The sequence below is a fragment of the Xylocopa sonorina genome, chromosome 2, assembly GCF_050948175.1.
Source record: "Xylocopa sonorina isolate GNS202 chromosome 2, iyXylSono1_principal, whole genome shotgun sequence".
In the NCBI taxonomy this organism is placed as follows: Eukaryota; Metazoa; Arthropoda; class Insecta; order Hymenoptera; family Apidae; genus Xylocopa; species Xylocopa sonorina.
In genome coordinates this window covers 5758446-5775273 of record NC_135194.1, presented here as the reverse complement: position 1 = coordinate 5775273, position 16828 = coordinate 5758446, and the positions used below count along the sequence as shown (strand labels likewise).

At 38.2% G+C, this 16828-nt stretch overlaps 2 protein-coding genes across 2 annotated transcripts; one reads left to right on the top strand and one right to left on the bottom strand.

Moving 5' to 3' along the window:
• Positions 1-4690: 4690 nt before the first annotated feature.
• LOC143433154 (uncharacterized) lies at positions 4691-5438 on the top strand. The gene is made up of 3 exons (XM_076910307.1): positions 4691-4795; positions 4844-5213; positions 5257-5438. The coding sequence occupies exons 1-3, from the start codon at positions 4691-4693 to the stop codon at positions 5436-5438; spliced, it is 657 nt and encodes a 218-aa protein (XP_076766422.1).
• Positions 5439-9868: 4430 nt separating this feature from the next.
• On the bottom strand, positions 9869-14687 carry LOC143433153 (uncharacterized). The gene is made up of 6 exons (XM_076910305.1): positions 10993-14687; positions 10614-10949; positions 10418-10553; positions 10285-10314; positions 10088-10154; positions 9869-10044 (listed from the first exon to the last, which is right to left on the bottom strand). Exons 1-6 carry the CDS (start codon positions 14685-14687, stop codon positions 9869-9871), a joined length of 4440 nt encoding a protein of 1479 aa, XP_076766420.1.
• Positions 14688-16828: the final 2141 nt, after the last annotated feature.

Here is a 16828-nt window from a genome sequence, read left to right as displayed (position 1 = left end):
TTTCCCAAAGGTCAAGATTTCGGTCAGGTCCCATTAAGTGCACGGTTCGATGTCCCGGTGCGTGCACATGTTGGACCAACCCTTAAGAAATGCCTCGTTTACAACACGCGATGGCTATTGAGGACGTCGAAATTAAATATTCTAAAGACCACTGTGTCGAAGCTCGTGAACGTTTACGAAATTACTTAAAATGTCTTAATCTCAAAAATAGCCTTTTCGTCACGAACGTGTAATAAACGATGTCCTCGAAAACCCCACGTTTTATTTGTTCCGTCGGTTGGAACAATATTGTTTCATTATTTATACACATTATACTTATTTACTTTTACTTTTTGAATAATTTTATTGCGCAATACATTCTGCTACCGTGCATAATTAGAAGAAAACGTTATAACATTTAAATGCAGAACAAAATAATGATTGCTATTAATTATAAGTAGACACTATAAATAGATAGAATATTATAAATAGATACAAAGAACCATTTTTGTTATCTTACATGGATCCCATTTTCTTTCATATAACTTCGATTATTCAATTTGGAAGTGATTCATAATATAGTTTATTAAACTCTAATGGGTTTGTCCTCACCTTCACTCAATGCTTAAATGCTTAATATGTGCTCTCAAATTAACTTTCAATTTTATACATATTGTTTATCTAGTGTCTCTAACAATTTTCTACAATATTGGGATTAAGAGATCTCCCTGATATGGAGAAATATTTATTTTTCTCTGATCAAGGTAGTCTTTTATACGTTCCTGTTAAATATGAAATTTTCACCTACGATTAATATCGTAAGATTATCTACGAGCTTGTTTAACATCATAATTATCGAAACTCAACATTGGTATAATATCCAAAAAACCATTACTTTCGAAGTCGAGTTAATTATTATTTACTACACATACCTACTAAAGGTTTTCGTCGTTTACTCTTAAAGCACGTTGCTTTGGTTTTGCTGAATGAAAGGAAGGAAGGAAAAGAGAGGGAATAACGTTTCGTCCTGGGCCTGTTAGTAGACTCATTAGTAAGGCTACCGTGCCATACACCGTAACTTAGACGCAGAGACGTTAGGGATAGGTGAGGAAGTTGTATACATATATTGAAACCGAGAAGGCAATATGTACCTTCGGGAAATTGTAAGTGTCGATGTCCCTCTAGTGCGAGTGTCGGAAGACCGCTACTCTTTGAATCTTTTGTGTCGTTGTTGTACTGATCAAGTCGAGCGCTTTTTGGGTTTATTGCTTGCTACGGTCAAGATTAGGACAAGCGGAATTAACGCGCGCGTCATCCGAGGGTAAGACTCGGACCTGCGGATGACCGATGGTTTGGGGCGATTATTTTTTTAGAATTTACATTAACTAATAAGCTTCAACAGCCGCTTCCCTCACCAAATTTCGCAAAATGTTCAATGATGAATTCGCTTATCCTAGCTAAGAAACATACCTACCGGCGAATCTTTATAAAATCTCGTCAATAATGGTAAAGTCAGTTGAAAACGAAACATCATAAGATACATTTACAAAAATTTGTCGAAAATATTGTAACTTATTTCATCTCCTCAACAGTTACCGAAATGTAAGTTATAAGAAATACGAGTTGTTGAGGATCATTCTCTACCAAAGTTAATTTCTTAACCACACCAACGTTAAACTAAATGTCGGGAAATGACATGGTCCTTCGAGTCAGATTCTCGTAATATTGAGATTATCCAATGGCTGTCGAAATCGGTAACTAACGTGATTCGGGAGTGAATATCAAACTATATGGCAATTATGATATTTGTCGAGTTATAAGTGACTACAAAATAACTGTCGTTGTCGCCGAGAATAGCTTAAAACTGACCATCAAATTATCGTACACTCTGGGTTTTATATAAATGCAACATACCTCACCATACCTGTTTGGAATAACGCAGGGACGACTTTATGGTACGGTCAGTCATGTATAGAGTTTCGTCTTTTGACATTTTGTGCAGACCAGCTGCAGCCAATATGTAGCGCTTAAGGTAATTTCATTTATTAGGATTCAGTCTTGCCTCAGCAATTTCATCAAGGTTACTATAAAATCACGTTGCAAAGGGTCTTTAGAATTTAGAATATTTTTAAGATTCTAATAAGCGGACCCTTATCGTTGGGGTCAACTTAATCTGGCGGAATATCTGCGATGTTTCCAAACTTTCGTCTATTAGCGACCACCCCCACCGATCATCCTCGCTTCCAAATGTAACGCGCTTTGGGCAAACTGGAAGGGGATGACTTGGGGTTGATTAATGAGGAAACTTCGCACCTCCCTCATGGGCCAGCCACTTGGGAAAGGGACCCAAAGTGGGGACTGCGAAGTATTAAATTAAGAAACATTGTACATTTTAAGCAGAATTGTTCAGAATTCACAAAAAGCATAAAAAATAAACCAAGTCAACCTTAAATACTGTAGTCAGGGAGTTATTTCAGAGCTGAATCAGCCAGTTACATAACTCTATCCAATCAGTCCTAAAACATTGGGTGGTCCTTCGAAACTTCAGACGGCACCTAGTGCAATATTCAAAGTTCGTGTCATCAGCCGACATGTACTTAACAATACCGAGACGTGGCAATGAGTTGGAACAGAGTAGACTTATAAACCTGTCGTCGCAGAAGTATCTGATTTCATCAACGGAGATAAAGCCAAGAAGAGGCTTTCCCTTACATATCGAGATCCAGCCACTGAGCAGAGAGGACATCGCCTGAGACGTCGCAGCTCTGACCAGATCACCCCAAGACAGCCGCTTACCGTTCATCATACAGGTGTCGGTCAAGCAGGATTTACCAAGAATCACCGCTGGCGCAATATTCAACAAAGATGATATTCATCACCAAGGTAAGCAAATTACTGCGCCATCAATATCCCATTCAACAACCCACGTCGTTACTCACATCGATTAATAAGTCGAAATTGTCGAAATGATTGAACGTATATCAACTTAAAACCAAAATCGCGAACTCGAAGAGAAAAATAAGCAACTTCGTAAGGATTGTTAACGGATATATAGCCGAGCACGACTTTCCAAGTCTGGAGAAGCGGATGCAAGACGTTAATAAAGAACTCGAAGAACTTAGCAATCAATATACTGAATTAGAAATACTTTTAAATGATCCCAGTCTCGCGGAAACTTGCACAAAATACGAAAAAATTTATTATACCGCGTATATATTCAAACCGTGTATATGTTCAATTGTATAGCTGCCGCGAATAAACTTGCCGTGATTTAGCGGATCATATGAATCGTGGCTAGGATTTCATGATTTATTCAAATCCCTTGTCGATGAAGATAATAATATCTGGAATATTGAAAAACTATATCACTTGAAGGGTTTGTGGCGGCCTTCCGACACTCGTCACTAGGGGGACAGCACCACTTACAGTTTCCCGATAGTACACAAATACCTACCCTTTCCAATATATACAAGTTCTGACCTGTCCATAATATCCTAGCGTCTAAGGCAGGGCCTGCTAGGTAGCCTTACTGATTAGTCCACTAGTAGGCCCATGACGACACGTTCTCCCCCTCTATCTTTTCCTTCCTTCTTTCCTTTTCATTCTACAGCAAACCGAACCACTTCGCTTCAGATTGTTTGAAATGTCGTCCGAAAATTATAAAGTTACTTGGGGTCTCTTAAAAGAACGATATGATAATCGAAAAATTATATATTATTATTCTAAAGCAGCTGCGCTGCTTCGGTTTGCTGTGCTGTAAAGATGTAGGAAGAAAGAAAGAAGGAAAAGAGAGTGGAAGAACGTTTCGTCCTGGGCCTGCTAGTGGACTCGTCAGTAAGGCTACCTAGCAGGCCCTGCCTTAGACGCTGGGATATTAGGGACAGTTCAGAACTTCTATATATTGGAAAGGATGGGTCATCGGGTACTTTCAGCAAAGTGTAAACGGTGCTGTCCCTCTAGTGGCGAGTGCCGCCACAATTCTATAAATTGTTATCCGTATCGGTTCTCCAAGAGTGGGAGGAGGAGGATAGCTGCGAATCCACTGTTCCCACTTTCAAAGAATTTCTGATTTTCTTACAACGCCGTACTCAATTGGAGGAAGGTATACCTGATCAAACTATTATAAAGTCTATAGCCCCGTCGGAAATAAACCCAAATACTCGATCCAAATACCGTGCACAACACGCATTTGTGTCTTCAACTTACAGACTAGTTTGTCCTCATTGTAAGGGACAGCATCAAATCTATCGGTGCGAAACATTGAAGCAATTATCGCAAATGAAATGATTCGTCGAAGCAAAAAAACAGGCGCTGTGCATAAATTATCTTCGGTCAAATCATCGCTCCATTGACTGTACAGCGCCCCCTGTCGTATTTGCTACAAAAGGCATAACTTTCTTCTTCATTTCGGTAAGAAACCTGACGATCGTCATGAGTCAGAATCTGCTCCAAACCAAGCGGTCATTAATTTACAGGCACAAGTTTCACCTGAGGGACTACTAGCTACAGCTATTGTAGAATTAGTAAATTTTCAGGGTAAAACTATAACTTGCCGAGCATTCTTGGATGCTGGATCGCAGGCTAACTTCGGAACCGAAACAGTAGCTTCGTTGTTGAATTTACATAGGAGATTGATAGATATTTTAAATCGCGGTTCAGCAAATATTCCAAGAAGTTGGACTTTCTGATTTTAAATCGAATCACTAGGGCCATGCCATCAATAACAGTAGACCGAATTAAATTCGAAATCGCGCGAAATATTATGTTAGCTAACCCCGAGTTCTACAAGTCTTCGGCGATTGATCTATTGATTGGGGTGAAGTTATTCTATAAATTGTAATGTGTTGGACAAATATCGTTAAAGAATCTCTCTGATGTAGTTCTACGAAAAACCGAATTAGGATGGATTGTGGCAGGGGAGATAAATGGATCGTCGTCGCAAACTAAAATCCAGTGTTATTATACAACACAATCAACCGCATCAGATACAAATTTGATTAGGTTTCGGCAGCTGGAAGAGCTAACATTAAAAAAGGTATTATCACCTGAGGAGCAGGCATGTGGAAATAATTTTAAAGAAACCATTCAACGTAACTCCGAAGGCCGATATGTCTTGAGATTGCCGTTCAACAATAATAAGAAAAATTTAGGAGAATCTCGGTCGATTGCGCTTCGTCAGTTTTACTTCCTGGAGAAAAGATTCCAAAGCGATTCTGCGCTAAAAGAAAGGTATTGTGAGTTTCTCACAGAACAAGAATCTCAATCATATGTCGCTAGCAGAATCCAACGATACTAAGAATAATTTCTACTTTCCTCATCATGCGGTAATGAAGAAAGATAGTATCACAACAAAGATTTGTGTTGTTTTTGATGGTTCGGCGAACACAACCTCTGGTATATCGCTGAACGATTCATTAGTGGTTGGTCCAACGATTCAGGACGACCTATTTAATATATGAAATTGTTTTAGATCTCATCGATACGCACTTACAGCCGATGTAGAAAAAATGTATAGACTGATCTTAGTGCATCCAGATGATGCGGCTTATCGACGAATTCTATTTCGCGAAAATCCTGAGGAAAACATAGAAGCATTCACCATTGATACCGTGACGTATGGTACTTCATGCGCTCCCTTTCTCGCTATCCGCACTCTACATCAATTGGTCAGTGACGAAAGAGCTCAGCATCCCATTGCAGCTACCATACTGACAAGGGACTTCTATGTCGACGATTTACTGACGCAAATTATGCAAATACAATTCAAGAAACTATAGCTCTTCGTGATGACCTCATAATACTCTTACAAAAAGGAGGTTTTCCACTTTGGAAATGGAACTCCAATGACCAGGTCATTAATACCTGAAACCAAAAGTTCATCGAACGGTCGCATATAGCTCGATCCCAATAATGCGGTAAAAATCCTAAGCATTCATTGGAATTCGCATAAGGATGTCATATTTTGTAAAGTGACATTACCAGAATCTTCAAGGGTCGTAACCAAATGTTCTATTCTGTCACAGGTCGCAAAATTATTTGATCCACTAGGGTTATTAAGCTCAGTTATCGTTAAGGCGAAAATAATAATCCAACTACTTTGGAAAGCGGGAGTGTAGTGGGACGAGTTAATTCTCATAGGTATCCACACTATATGAGTACAATTCAAGGAACAATTGCCATGCTTGGACAAGATTAGCTATGATAGGTTAATTGTCACACCTAATACTAAAGAAATTCAAATGCACGCGAGCGAAAGAGCGTACGGAACCGGTATTTATTTGCACTCAACCAACGCAAAAGGTAAATATCGTATATCCCTAATCTGTTCTAAATCGTGAGTCGTCCCGGTAAAATCTTGTAGCTTATCACATTTAGGACTATGTACTGAACGGGTGTTGCAGCTTAAATTACATAAAGTTTAGTTTTGATCAGACCCTACGATAAGCCTGCATTGGATAAATATGGAGCCTCATCTGTTAAAAACATTTGTATCCAATCCAATCGCTGAGATTCGAACTCCTTCGTAACATTGCGAATGATGGCACGTCTCGACACAGGATAATCCCGCAGACTTGACATCGGAGAGACAAACGTCACAGGAATTTGTAGATTCGAAAATTTGGGAAAACGGTACTGAATTGCTTTCTCGCGATGAACAGTCCTGGCCCACGAAATTTAAAATTTATTTAAACGAAATTCCTGAGCATACAACGGTTGTGTCTCCAACTTGTGTAAGATTAAATTCGATGGATGACAACCTCGTACGAAATCACGGGTCCTTTAAAATGCTTAAACGAGTGTTTGGGTATGTCTTGCGTTTGATTCATAATTTATAACACAATGTAAAAAAACGGACGGAACCCGTCACAGCAAGTGAAATTGAGCTGCGAAGGAAAAGATTGTATTAATTACACAGTCGGTTGCGTTTTTAAAAGAAATTCAATTTTTAAGCGGCGAGGGGAGAATACCGAATAAAAGTCATTTAACGTCATTGAAACCATTCCTAGATAATAGCGCAGTTCTTCGTGTAGGGGGTAGGCTGAGTAATTCAGAATTGCCTGAGGAACAGAAGCATCAAACATTACTGCTGTCCGACCATCATATAACTCGCCTTATTGTTCGGGAAAAACACGAAAGGTTCAAACATGTAGGACCACAAGCAACTCTATATTCGGTTCGCGAACAATTTTGGCCACACGTTGGTCGAAATATCACATGAAAAATTGTTTACAATTGCATGCGATGTTTCTGCGCGAAACCGCGCAGCGTAGAGTACGTAATGAGTGATCTTCCTTAAGAACGCGTATCCTATTCTCGCCCCTTCCTTAATTGCAGTGTAGATTATTGCGGACCTATCAAAGTTAATTACTCAACAACACCAACGTTAAACTAAACGTCGGGAAATAACAACTATATTCGACTCGCTTACCTATACTCAATATACATCTATGTTAATGTTATTTCATGGAAAACGTTCTGTAATGGTGCATAAATGTAAGGTGGCATGAACTTTTCGAATTTATGAATATTTACAAATATTGTTTAATATACTATCCGTACAAGTCATCATCCTCCTCTCGCACTCGCGTAATGTTGTAAACGTTTTAGTAGAGGCTACCATTTATTTAAAGGTTATTATCAAATATAAGTTTATTTAAAAGTACACTCTTATCTGAGTACCATTTGCATTTAACCGTAAGAATATTTCAATTGATGCTTTTATTTATCTATAGAGTGAATTGAATGCTCGTGTTTACCTTTCTTATCGAGATATCTCCTGTGACTCACGATCGATACAAGAGAGATCGTTGTATCCTGACCTTCTACATTCATTTTCGTCACTACTAAATAAAATTTTCCCATTTTTAATAGGGTAATTGTACTTTTCTGTACTGTTTCTCTTTATATGTTCAGATGTGATTCAGATTTATTGAATGCCTAGTTCAAATCTCCTATGAAGTTGCAGCGCTACCATTAAAATTTTAATTGTGGTGGATCTAATATTTAAAATGTAAGTATTTTCATCTACTTATTTAACTTGTATTCTCTACGATACTAAATGTTTAGGGGAACGAAAATTTATGAAGAAAGTTTTTAAGGTTTGTCACTTTTCACGTTACGACCAACTTTGTATCGCTACGCAATGACTTGTTAAATATTAAAGATTTCGCGAATACTTCAAAATTTTCGAAATGTTTACAGTCCGCTGCAGATGTCATTGATAACAACTTTGATCAACAGTATTTTCATCGACATTAATTTAACAAGATTAAGAAAACTGATGACGTGCGCTCAAAGAAGAATTGTTCAAATAAAAAATAAAAGGGGGAAAAAAAGAATAGATAAAAAGGTTAACACACCTCCTGTCTAGACTATAAAAAACAATTATGGGTTGAGCTGAATGATCGAACGTGTACAACTTAGCAAGAAGATGTAATATTTTTAAATGGCACGCCTTATGGTAGAGCAAGGCTTTAAGTGGTCTTACGGAAAGTTTTAAGTAGTATTTCTACCATTTCCAATTTAATCAAGAATTTGTCAGATTTGTATTTTCACATATAGTTAATTATATTTTGCATTTCACTTTAACTATTGATCATAATTTGTCAACTATAACGACATAATTCATTTTTACAGCAGTACTGTTTTTCGCATATTAGCGCTTGATAATTCTAGTCATCTACGACTTATCTCCGGAGGATTATTCCGAGCTTATTTTTCATTCTTACCCATCGTCTGTTATATTTCATCATTTTCTCTTGATGTTTATGTATATTTAAATAATGTTATAATATTTTTTATCCTATATTTAAAAGATATTTGGCCAGTCCTTAAATATGAAGGGTAGGTATCCTTTGAAAATATGTGAAGCCACACTAGCTGCTAAACAAATACTAATTGGTCAAAAACGTAGTTATTTATCAACTTATCTATACGAGCCTATAATGGAATAGGTTTAATACTGTGCTTTTTTCTGCTTCATATTGTCCATTTATTAATTGAACTAATCTAATCTCTTGGTACTAAACCAATTCTATTATACACTCGCATAAGTAAGTCGAAAAATAATTACATTTTTAACCAATTGGTATTTGTTTAGCTGCCAGTGGGGGCTTCACGTATTTTCAAAGGATACTAATATTTCACATTTAAATACAAGAGGGGCCAAAAGGGCCCTATCTACAAATAATCACTGGATTAATCATAAATATGCTAGAGAGACAAGCGTCGCTTAAAATGTCCTACGATTTTGTCACGAATTATAGATTTGTTTCGCAAAAGCTCACAGCGTAGCTTGCAGTATAGCTAGTAACTTCTGTAGATCTTTTCAGCCTTATAAGACATACGTATCTGATTACTAGAAATAGATTAAGCGATAAGCGGACTAAGCAGCTGCGTAGGGGTCCGGATGGAAAAGCTTAACTGGAAACATTTTGGGAGTGACCGAAAAAGTTAAAAGAACCTTCCATAAAGTGATCGAACACATTTAAAAACAGAATGTTAAATTTATGGCCTCTACGTTGCATTCTTTTAGGGGTGGTGGGAGTAAAATTTTTGTCTTGATTCGCCCGTGCTGAATTTGTTTATTATCCCTTATTATCGCTTATAATGTCTCTGTGCGTTGACAGATTCTGTAATCTACCATACGAACTTATTCATATCGTCTTTTTCTCGCGCTCCTCTCGCAATTCTATATCTTTTGATATTATTTTTTTCTTTGTATTCTTTTCCTCCTTCCTGATATGACTTCTGTCTTCCTCTATCGCGAGTTTTTCTTCATCGTCTGAAAATTTATTTTATTATATTTTATGAAGGTTACTTATAAACGATTTTATAATTACAAAGACGTAAGTTCAATACCAGCCTACATAACTGCATCGTGTAAGAGTCATACTATATGAGAACGGTGATGTATATTCGGGGAAGACATCGGTTGCTTTGTTTTAAAATCATTGGGCAAGGAGCAATCGAACAAAGAGAGAACAGTCAATCGAGATATGTGATGCGTCCTTAATTTCTCCTCGCTTACTTGCTCGGATAGAATATCTCGGACGACTTTTTTTGCTAGTAAAATTCAGACTCAGTTTATTTTACAAAATGTACATACATATAGAGGTTCGGAGTTCAGCAGTCAGCCAATCGGCGAGTTGCTTGATTCCGCGAGGGGGTGGTCGCTACCTTCCGGTGGGGGTAGGGCAACGCAGCACAACCGTTAGGGTAACCTATTCGAGGCTACTTGACCTAACGGGACCCGTGATTGGGATTTTTGGGTTTATGATACGTCAATAGCTATTGAAGAAAAACATAAAGAGGTAAACTAAGTTTTCTAGCAACCTTTTAATGCCTTAATCTCGGTTAAGAAGTTAATGAGAAAAAGTAATAAATAGAAATTGGGACCGTTCAAAAATAACTAATAATATGGGACCGTAGCATAAACCTGGTTCGACCATATTTTTCGAGGACGAAACACGCCGCCCGCCTTGAACGCATTGTTCAATGATAGACTGTAACCACTCAGTCTGGAACTATTATTGTCAGATGGAGATACTCTGAATTTACATTGACAGTAGAAACTAAGATATATATACAAATAATTTACTTAATGCTAGGTTATTCCTTCCTTTCCTTCCGGCCAATAATTCTGTCGAATGGCATTTAATGTGCCAAGTATACCTGCGTGTAATTGATTAATATGTTCGCGTCTGATTAGAAGTTTGGTAATAAAGTGTCCTTTTGGTAGCAATGTAGGATGCTTTTGTGAATAATTTATATTAAAGTGTCGAAGACGTCCTCCTACGCGAAGAATTCCATTTGACTCGATGAAAGGATTCAGAGAAATTAATTTACTTTTCTTATCAATGTTTTGATTCTTTGATAATAAATGTAATTCTCTTGAGAATTCCTGTTTCTGTACTATCTTCATTATACAGGCATGCGCTTGTTGAAGTTCCGCGATTGATAACTTTCCGCTGAGACGGGTTTTTTTTAAACAATTATTTTTAAAACGCAGACAATATCCAATTACGCGTTGCAAATGTAGTGAATGATGAAAATCGATGAATGAATTCGGTCTCTACTATCTGACTGGTTAAGACTACCGTGCGTACTTCTGGAATCTCGATATCAGGTAATCTTGAATTTGGCCAATTTATTTCATCTCGTGAGAGCCACTCCGGACCTAAGAACCAGTGTTTATTGGTTATTAGCTCCGATGGTCTCTGTCCTCGGGAAATATAATCTGCAGGATTTTCTTTTGTCGCGATGTGATTCCAGTCGTCTGGCCTGGTATAAGATTGTATCTCTGATACGCGATTGGCGACAAAGGTTTTTAATTTGTGCGGTGATGTTTTTAACCAATGTAAGGTTATAGTCGAGTCAGACCAGAACTTGACCGATTCGATGGGTAGTTTTAATGCCTTCGATACGTTAGTATACAAATTTGCTAGGAGATGCACAGCACATAATTCTAGACGAGGAAGCATAGTAGATTTTAATGGAGCTACTCTAGATTTTGCGCATACTAATCGAGCTATTGTTTCACCTTTCTGATTGGTAGATCTAATATGTATACATGCTCCATAGGCAGCTTCGCTCGCATCGCAGAAGCCATGTAATTTCCTACTAATTGCGTGGTCGATTAGAAATTTGCGCGGTACTGAAAAATGATTTAATACTGGCAGTTCATTATAATATGTTTGCCATCGCGAAAGTATTGATTCCGGCACCGGGGCATCCCAATCACTGTTACATTTCCATAAGTCTTGCATTAAGACCTTAGCTCGAATAACTATGGGGCCTAGTAAACCTAATGGATCAAAGAGTTGTGATATTCGTGATAAAATTACGCGTTTGGTGACTCGTTTAGCTCCGACTTCTACCCTAACCTGGTAACCAATTCTGTCTTCTAATGAATTCCAAAGTATACCTAAAGTACGTTTAGTTGAATCAGCGTCTAAGCATACTTGTTTGTCTATAGCTTGACTTTTTAATTTTTTGACTAGACAGTTCTCGTTAGATGCCCACTGTCTTAAATTAAAACCTCCTAACTTTCCTAATAGAACTACTTGTTCCCTAAGCATCTGCGCTTCTTCGATGGTATTCGCGCCAGTCAAAAGATCATCCATGTAAAAATCATTTTTGAATGCCCTTGCTGCTAGTGGATATCGTTTACCCTCGTCTTCGGCTAGTTTCCAGAGACACCGTACTGCTAAGTACGGAGCTGAGGCTGTGCCATAAGTTACGGTATTTAACGCGTAAGATCTCAAAGATTCGGACGGGTTACTGCGCCATACTATCTTCTGATATTTACTATCTTCGGGATCTATAAGCACTTGCCTATGCATTGTTTCTATATCGGCATTTAGAACATACGTATACGACCGAAAACGAGTAATAATAGAAAATAAATCATCCTGTAAGGTAGGACCGATCATCAAGGTATCGTTTAATGAGATGCCTGCGGATGTTTTAGCAGAACCATCGAATACTACTCTGATTTTGGAAGTTACACTTGACTCTTTTATGATGGCATGATGCGGAAGATAAAGTCCTTGATCTGGATTCGCGGTATGTGTGACTTCACGCATATGACCTAGCATCAAGTATTCATTTAAAAATTGAGTATATTGTTCTCGAAGCAAGTGGTTGGTTTCGAATTTTCGTTCTAACATATAAAATCTTTTGAATGCCATTCTGTACGATTCTCTTAAGTTTGATTTTTCGTTGTTAAATGGAAGTTTGACTACATATCGGCCAGATGATGTGCGTTGAACGGTTTCTAGAAAATGCTTTTCGCACGCCTGTTCTGTATTAGACCAGCGGTGTTTAATAGGACCTTCCTCTATCTCCCAAAATTTCGCGATATCATTATTTAAATTCGATACATGACAATGTGTTTTTTGATAATCTTTGTATCTGTAATCGCCCACATCTCCTGATATTACCCATCCAAATTTGGTTTTTTGTAATATCGCAGTATCGTTGGGTAATCTAATGCGACCTACTCCTGTCAATTTATAAAATAAATATTCTCCTAATAGGAGATCTATTTCTGCTGGTTTGTAAAATTCTGCATCGGCTAATTTGATATGCCCTGGAATTGGAACTCCCTTTGGGTTGAATTGCCGTGAGGGTAAATTTCCCGTTATCCTGGGAATTGCTAAGAAGTTAGCTTGACAAGTAAAATCTCCGGTAGTAGATTTAAGTGTAGCCGATACTTGGTATTCAATACTACTGGTTTGTTGTCCTAAACCTGAAGCAGCCCGTAAATTGAGATGTTGTTGAGGTAGATTTAATTTTTTAGCTAATCTATCAGTTATGAAGTTTGACTGTGATCCAGAATCAAGTAAGATACGACAATCGTGCTCCCTATTATAGTTATCTAAGATTTTAACACGTGCCGTCGATAATAATATTTCGGCATTGCTCCTGGACGTTAAAACAATCGGTGAGGGACTAGTGCCGAAATTTGCAGTAGTCGATTGATGGTTTCCTTGAATTTGATCCGAATCATCAACTGTATGGAAATGTAATAGTGTGTGATGCCGCCTGTTACATTGTCGACAATTAATTGCGGAACATACCGCGGTCGTATGATTATTCCGTAAGCAATTCACACACAATTTGTTAGTACGCGCACATTTTAATCGATCTCTAGGTGATTTGCTCAAAAACGTTGGGCATTGTTGAATATAATGTCCTTGATAGCATACTACGCATCGAGGTATAGATTGAGTCGTTACTAAATTATGCGACTGATTACGAGATTTCGAATGCCCTGATCTATCTGCAAGTGCGCCTTTATTCCTTACTTTCAAGTGGTCAGCCGAAAACAACTTGCCCGGTTCAGCATCCCGCGAAAATTTATGCAAGAAGGCCAGTAGCTCTTCGTATGTCGGACTTTTATCCTCATCAACAGACTGTTCCCATTCCGTGCGCGTAGTCTTATTTAATTTCGACGTGATAATGTAGATTAACATTTCATGCCACTCGACTGGTTGTTTGAGGGCCTTCAAAGCATTGATGTGCATTTCGGCCCTTTCGACAAATGCGCGAAGGGAAGTCAGAGAATTTCTTGTTATATCCGGCAATTCAAAAAGAGCTCTTATGTGACATTGAACTATTTTCCTCGGTTGATTATAACGTTTCTGGATTAAATTCCATGCTACGAAATAATTTTCTTCCGTCGCGTTCAATGAATTAGTAATGCTTGCTGCATTTCCGGTCAAATATGATTTTAAAAGATGGAATTTATGCGTAATGGGTATGGAATCATTCTCGTGTACTAGAGATTTAAATGTATCAAAGAAATTGTGCCATTCCGCAAAGTCACCGTTAAAGGGACGAATATGAATTTTAGGCAAAATTGTATTCGCGGTTGTTATCGTAGGGCTAGCGCTAATCAAAGGGTTAGGTACTCTAGCAATTGACTCTGCTTCGTATAAATGTTTACTTATAAAATCAGCGCAATCGTAATATAAATTTTCAATTTCTATCTGAGCTAAATCTTGGTCTATACTATCATTCTGTTCATCAATTTGTGATTGTATCTCGACGAAGGAGTTATAGTGTTCTTCTAATTTTTGTTTTCTTATTTCTAAGACATATTTTTCTAGTGATTCGGACTGTTTTATATAATTGAATATCCGCGTAATTTGTGCCTTTACTAGACTGCGTTTCTTAATCAAAGACCTAACATCGACAGACATTGTAGCCGTTTAGAAGGATAATTGTTGGAATGTAAGGAAGATGAGTCAAAAGCTTACTCGTTGCTGAACAGAAATTACGGCTGTCGTCTGATGTGGCTTATAGTTGATTTTCCGATTGCTCGATGTTACGCTCGTTGTATACGGCTACGCAGCCGTTCCTTCCTGGTCCACAGCAGTGATGATGTCTGTGTTTCTCAGAAGATCCAGATTCGGGCACCGTTGATGTTAGATGTGAAGCGGCTGCGCTGCTTCGGTTTTTTCTGTGCTGTAAAGATGGAGGAAGAAAGAAGGAAGGAAAAGAGAGGGGAAGAACGTTTCGTCCTGGGCCTGCTAGTGGACTCATCAGTAAGGCTACCTAGCAGGCCCTGCCTTAGACGTTGGGATATTAGGGACAGTTCAGAACTTCTATATATTGGAAACGATGGGTCATGGGGTACTTTCAGGAAAGTGTAAATGGTGCTGTCCCTCTAGTGGCGAGTGCCGCCACAGATGATTCACTCAAAGAGTTGAGTGAGTAGTCGAAGAAAGTTCGCTGCTCCGTTGGTGGGTTCAGGTTTCACAACCGGGGGTACCAATCGGCTCAGGAACAAAGAGAAACTGATGAGCCCAGCTCAGTCGGTCGTTGATTGAAATATCAACTGGCTGATGTCCACAGTTGTGTCGGTGGATGCAGGCCTTCCAGCCCGATGTTCCGCACGTTCTAGTGGTGGTTATTTCAGCTTCGTAGAATGCAGATTCAAGAGAAAATCTTGAATCCGGCTCGAAGGACCAATGATGCGTCCTTAATTTCTCCTCGCTTACTTGTTCGGATAGAATATCTCGGACGACTTTTTTTGCTGGTAAAGTTCTGTGGCGGCACTCGCCACTAGAGGGACAGCACCATTTACACTTTCCTGAAAGTACCCGATGACCCATCGTTTCCAATATATAGAAGTTCTGAACTGTCCCTAATATCCCAGCGTCTAAGGCAGGACCTGCTAGGTAGCCTTACTGATGAGTCCACTAGCAGGCCCAGGACGAAACGTTCTTCCACTCTCTTTTCCTTCTTTCTTTCTTCCTCCATCTTTACAGCACAGCAAAACCGAAGCAGCGCAGCCGCTTCAGTTCAAACTCAGTTTATTTTACAAAATGTACATATATATAGAGGTTCGGAGTTCAGCAGTCAGCCAATCGGCGAGCTGCTTGATTCCGCGAGGGGGTGGTCGCTATCTTCCGGTGGGGGTAGGGCCACGGAGCACAACCGTTAGGGTAACCAATTCGAGGCTATTTGACCTAACGGGACCCGTGATTGGGATTTTTGGGTTTATGATACGTCAATAGCTATTGAAGAAAAACGTGAAGAGGTAAACTAAGTTTTCTAGCAACCTTTTAATGCCTTTATCCCGGTTAAGAAGTTAATGAGAAAAAGTAATAAATAGAAATTGGAACTTTTCAAAAATAACTAATAATATGCGACCGTAGCATAAACCTGGTTCGGCCATATGTTTCGAGGACGGAACAATATGCGTTATAAATAAGATTGACTACGCTTCCGTAATAAATATATGTTGAACATTACAATTCCTTCATTCTTCCATAAAAATAATATGTAAAAATTTATGAAATGACTAGATTCAAACAATAGATTTTTTTCTTTTGCAATAAATAAAGATTCGGTGAACAAATAGTATCAAACATATTTGAAAGGGTACAATTAACCATTTCACAAGAGTTTTGGTATAGATAAACCAGTAAACAGTTTAAAAAATTAAAGTTCACTTCAAGAACCTAATAAGAAGGTTATGTGCCGTGAGGGGGATCTTTTCAAAAAACTTCTTATCTGATTAAATTAGAGTAACAAAGCAATAAACAAAATGTATCTTATAACAATTGCGAAAGAAGAAACAATGGTAACAAAAGTGTTTGAAGGAAAGAGCAGAATATCACAGTGTACGTGGGTCGTCTGTTAAGAAAATTTTTCTGTTAATAGATGCGATTATATGAACGCGGTTTTTATTAAGTGTGGACTATATAACGTAATACGTTGAAATTATACTAAACGGTATTATAATATCTTCCGGTTGTCTAATGAATACAGTTAGCTATAATTTAAATAGACTAGCTTCAATATACTATATCTTAGATAGATTAGGTGATACGCC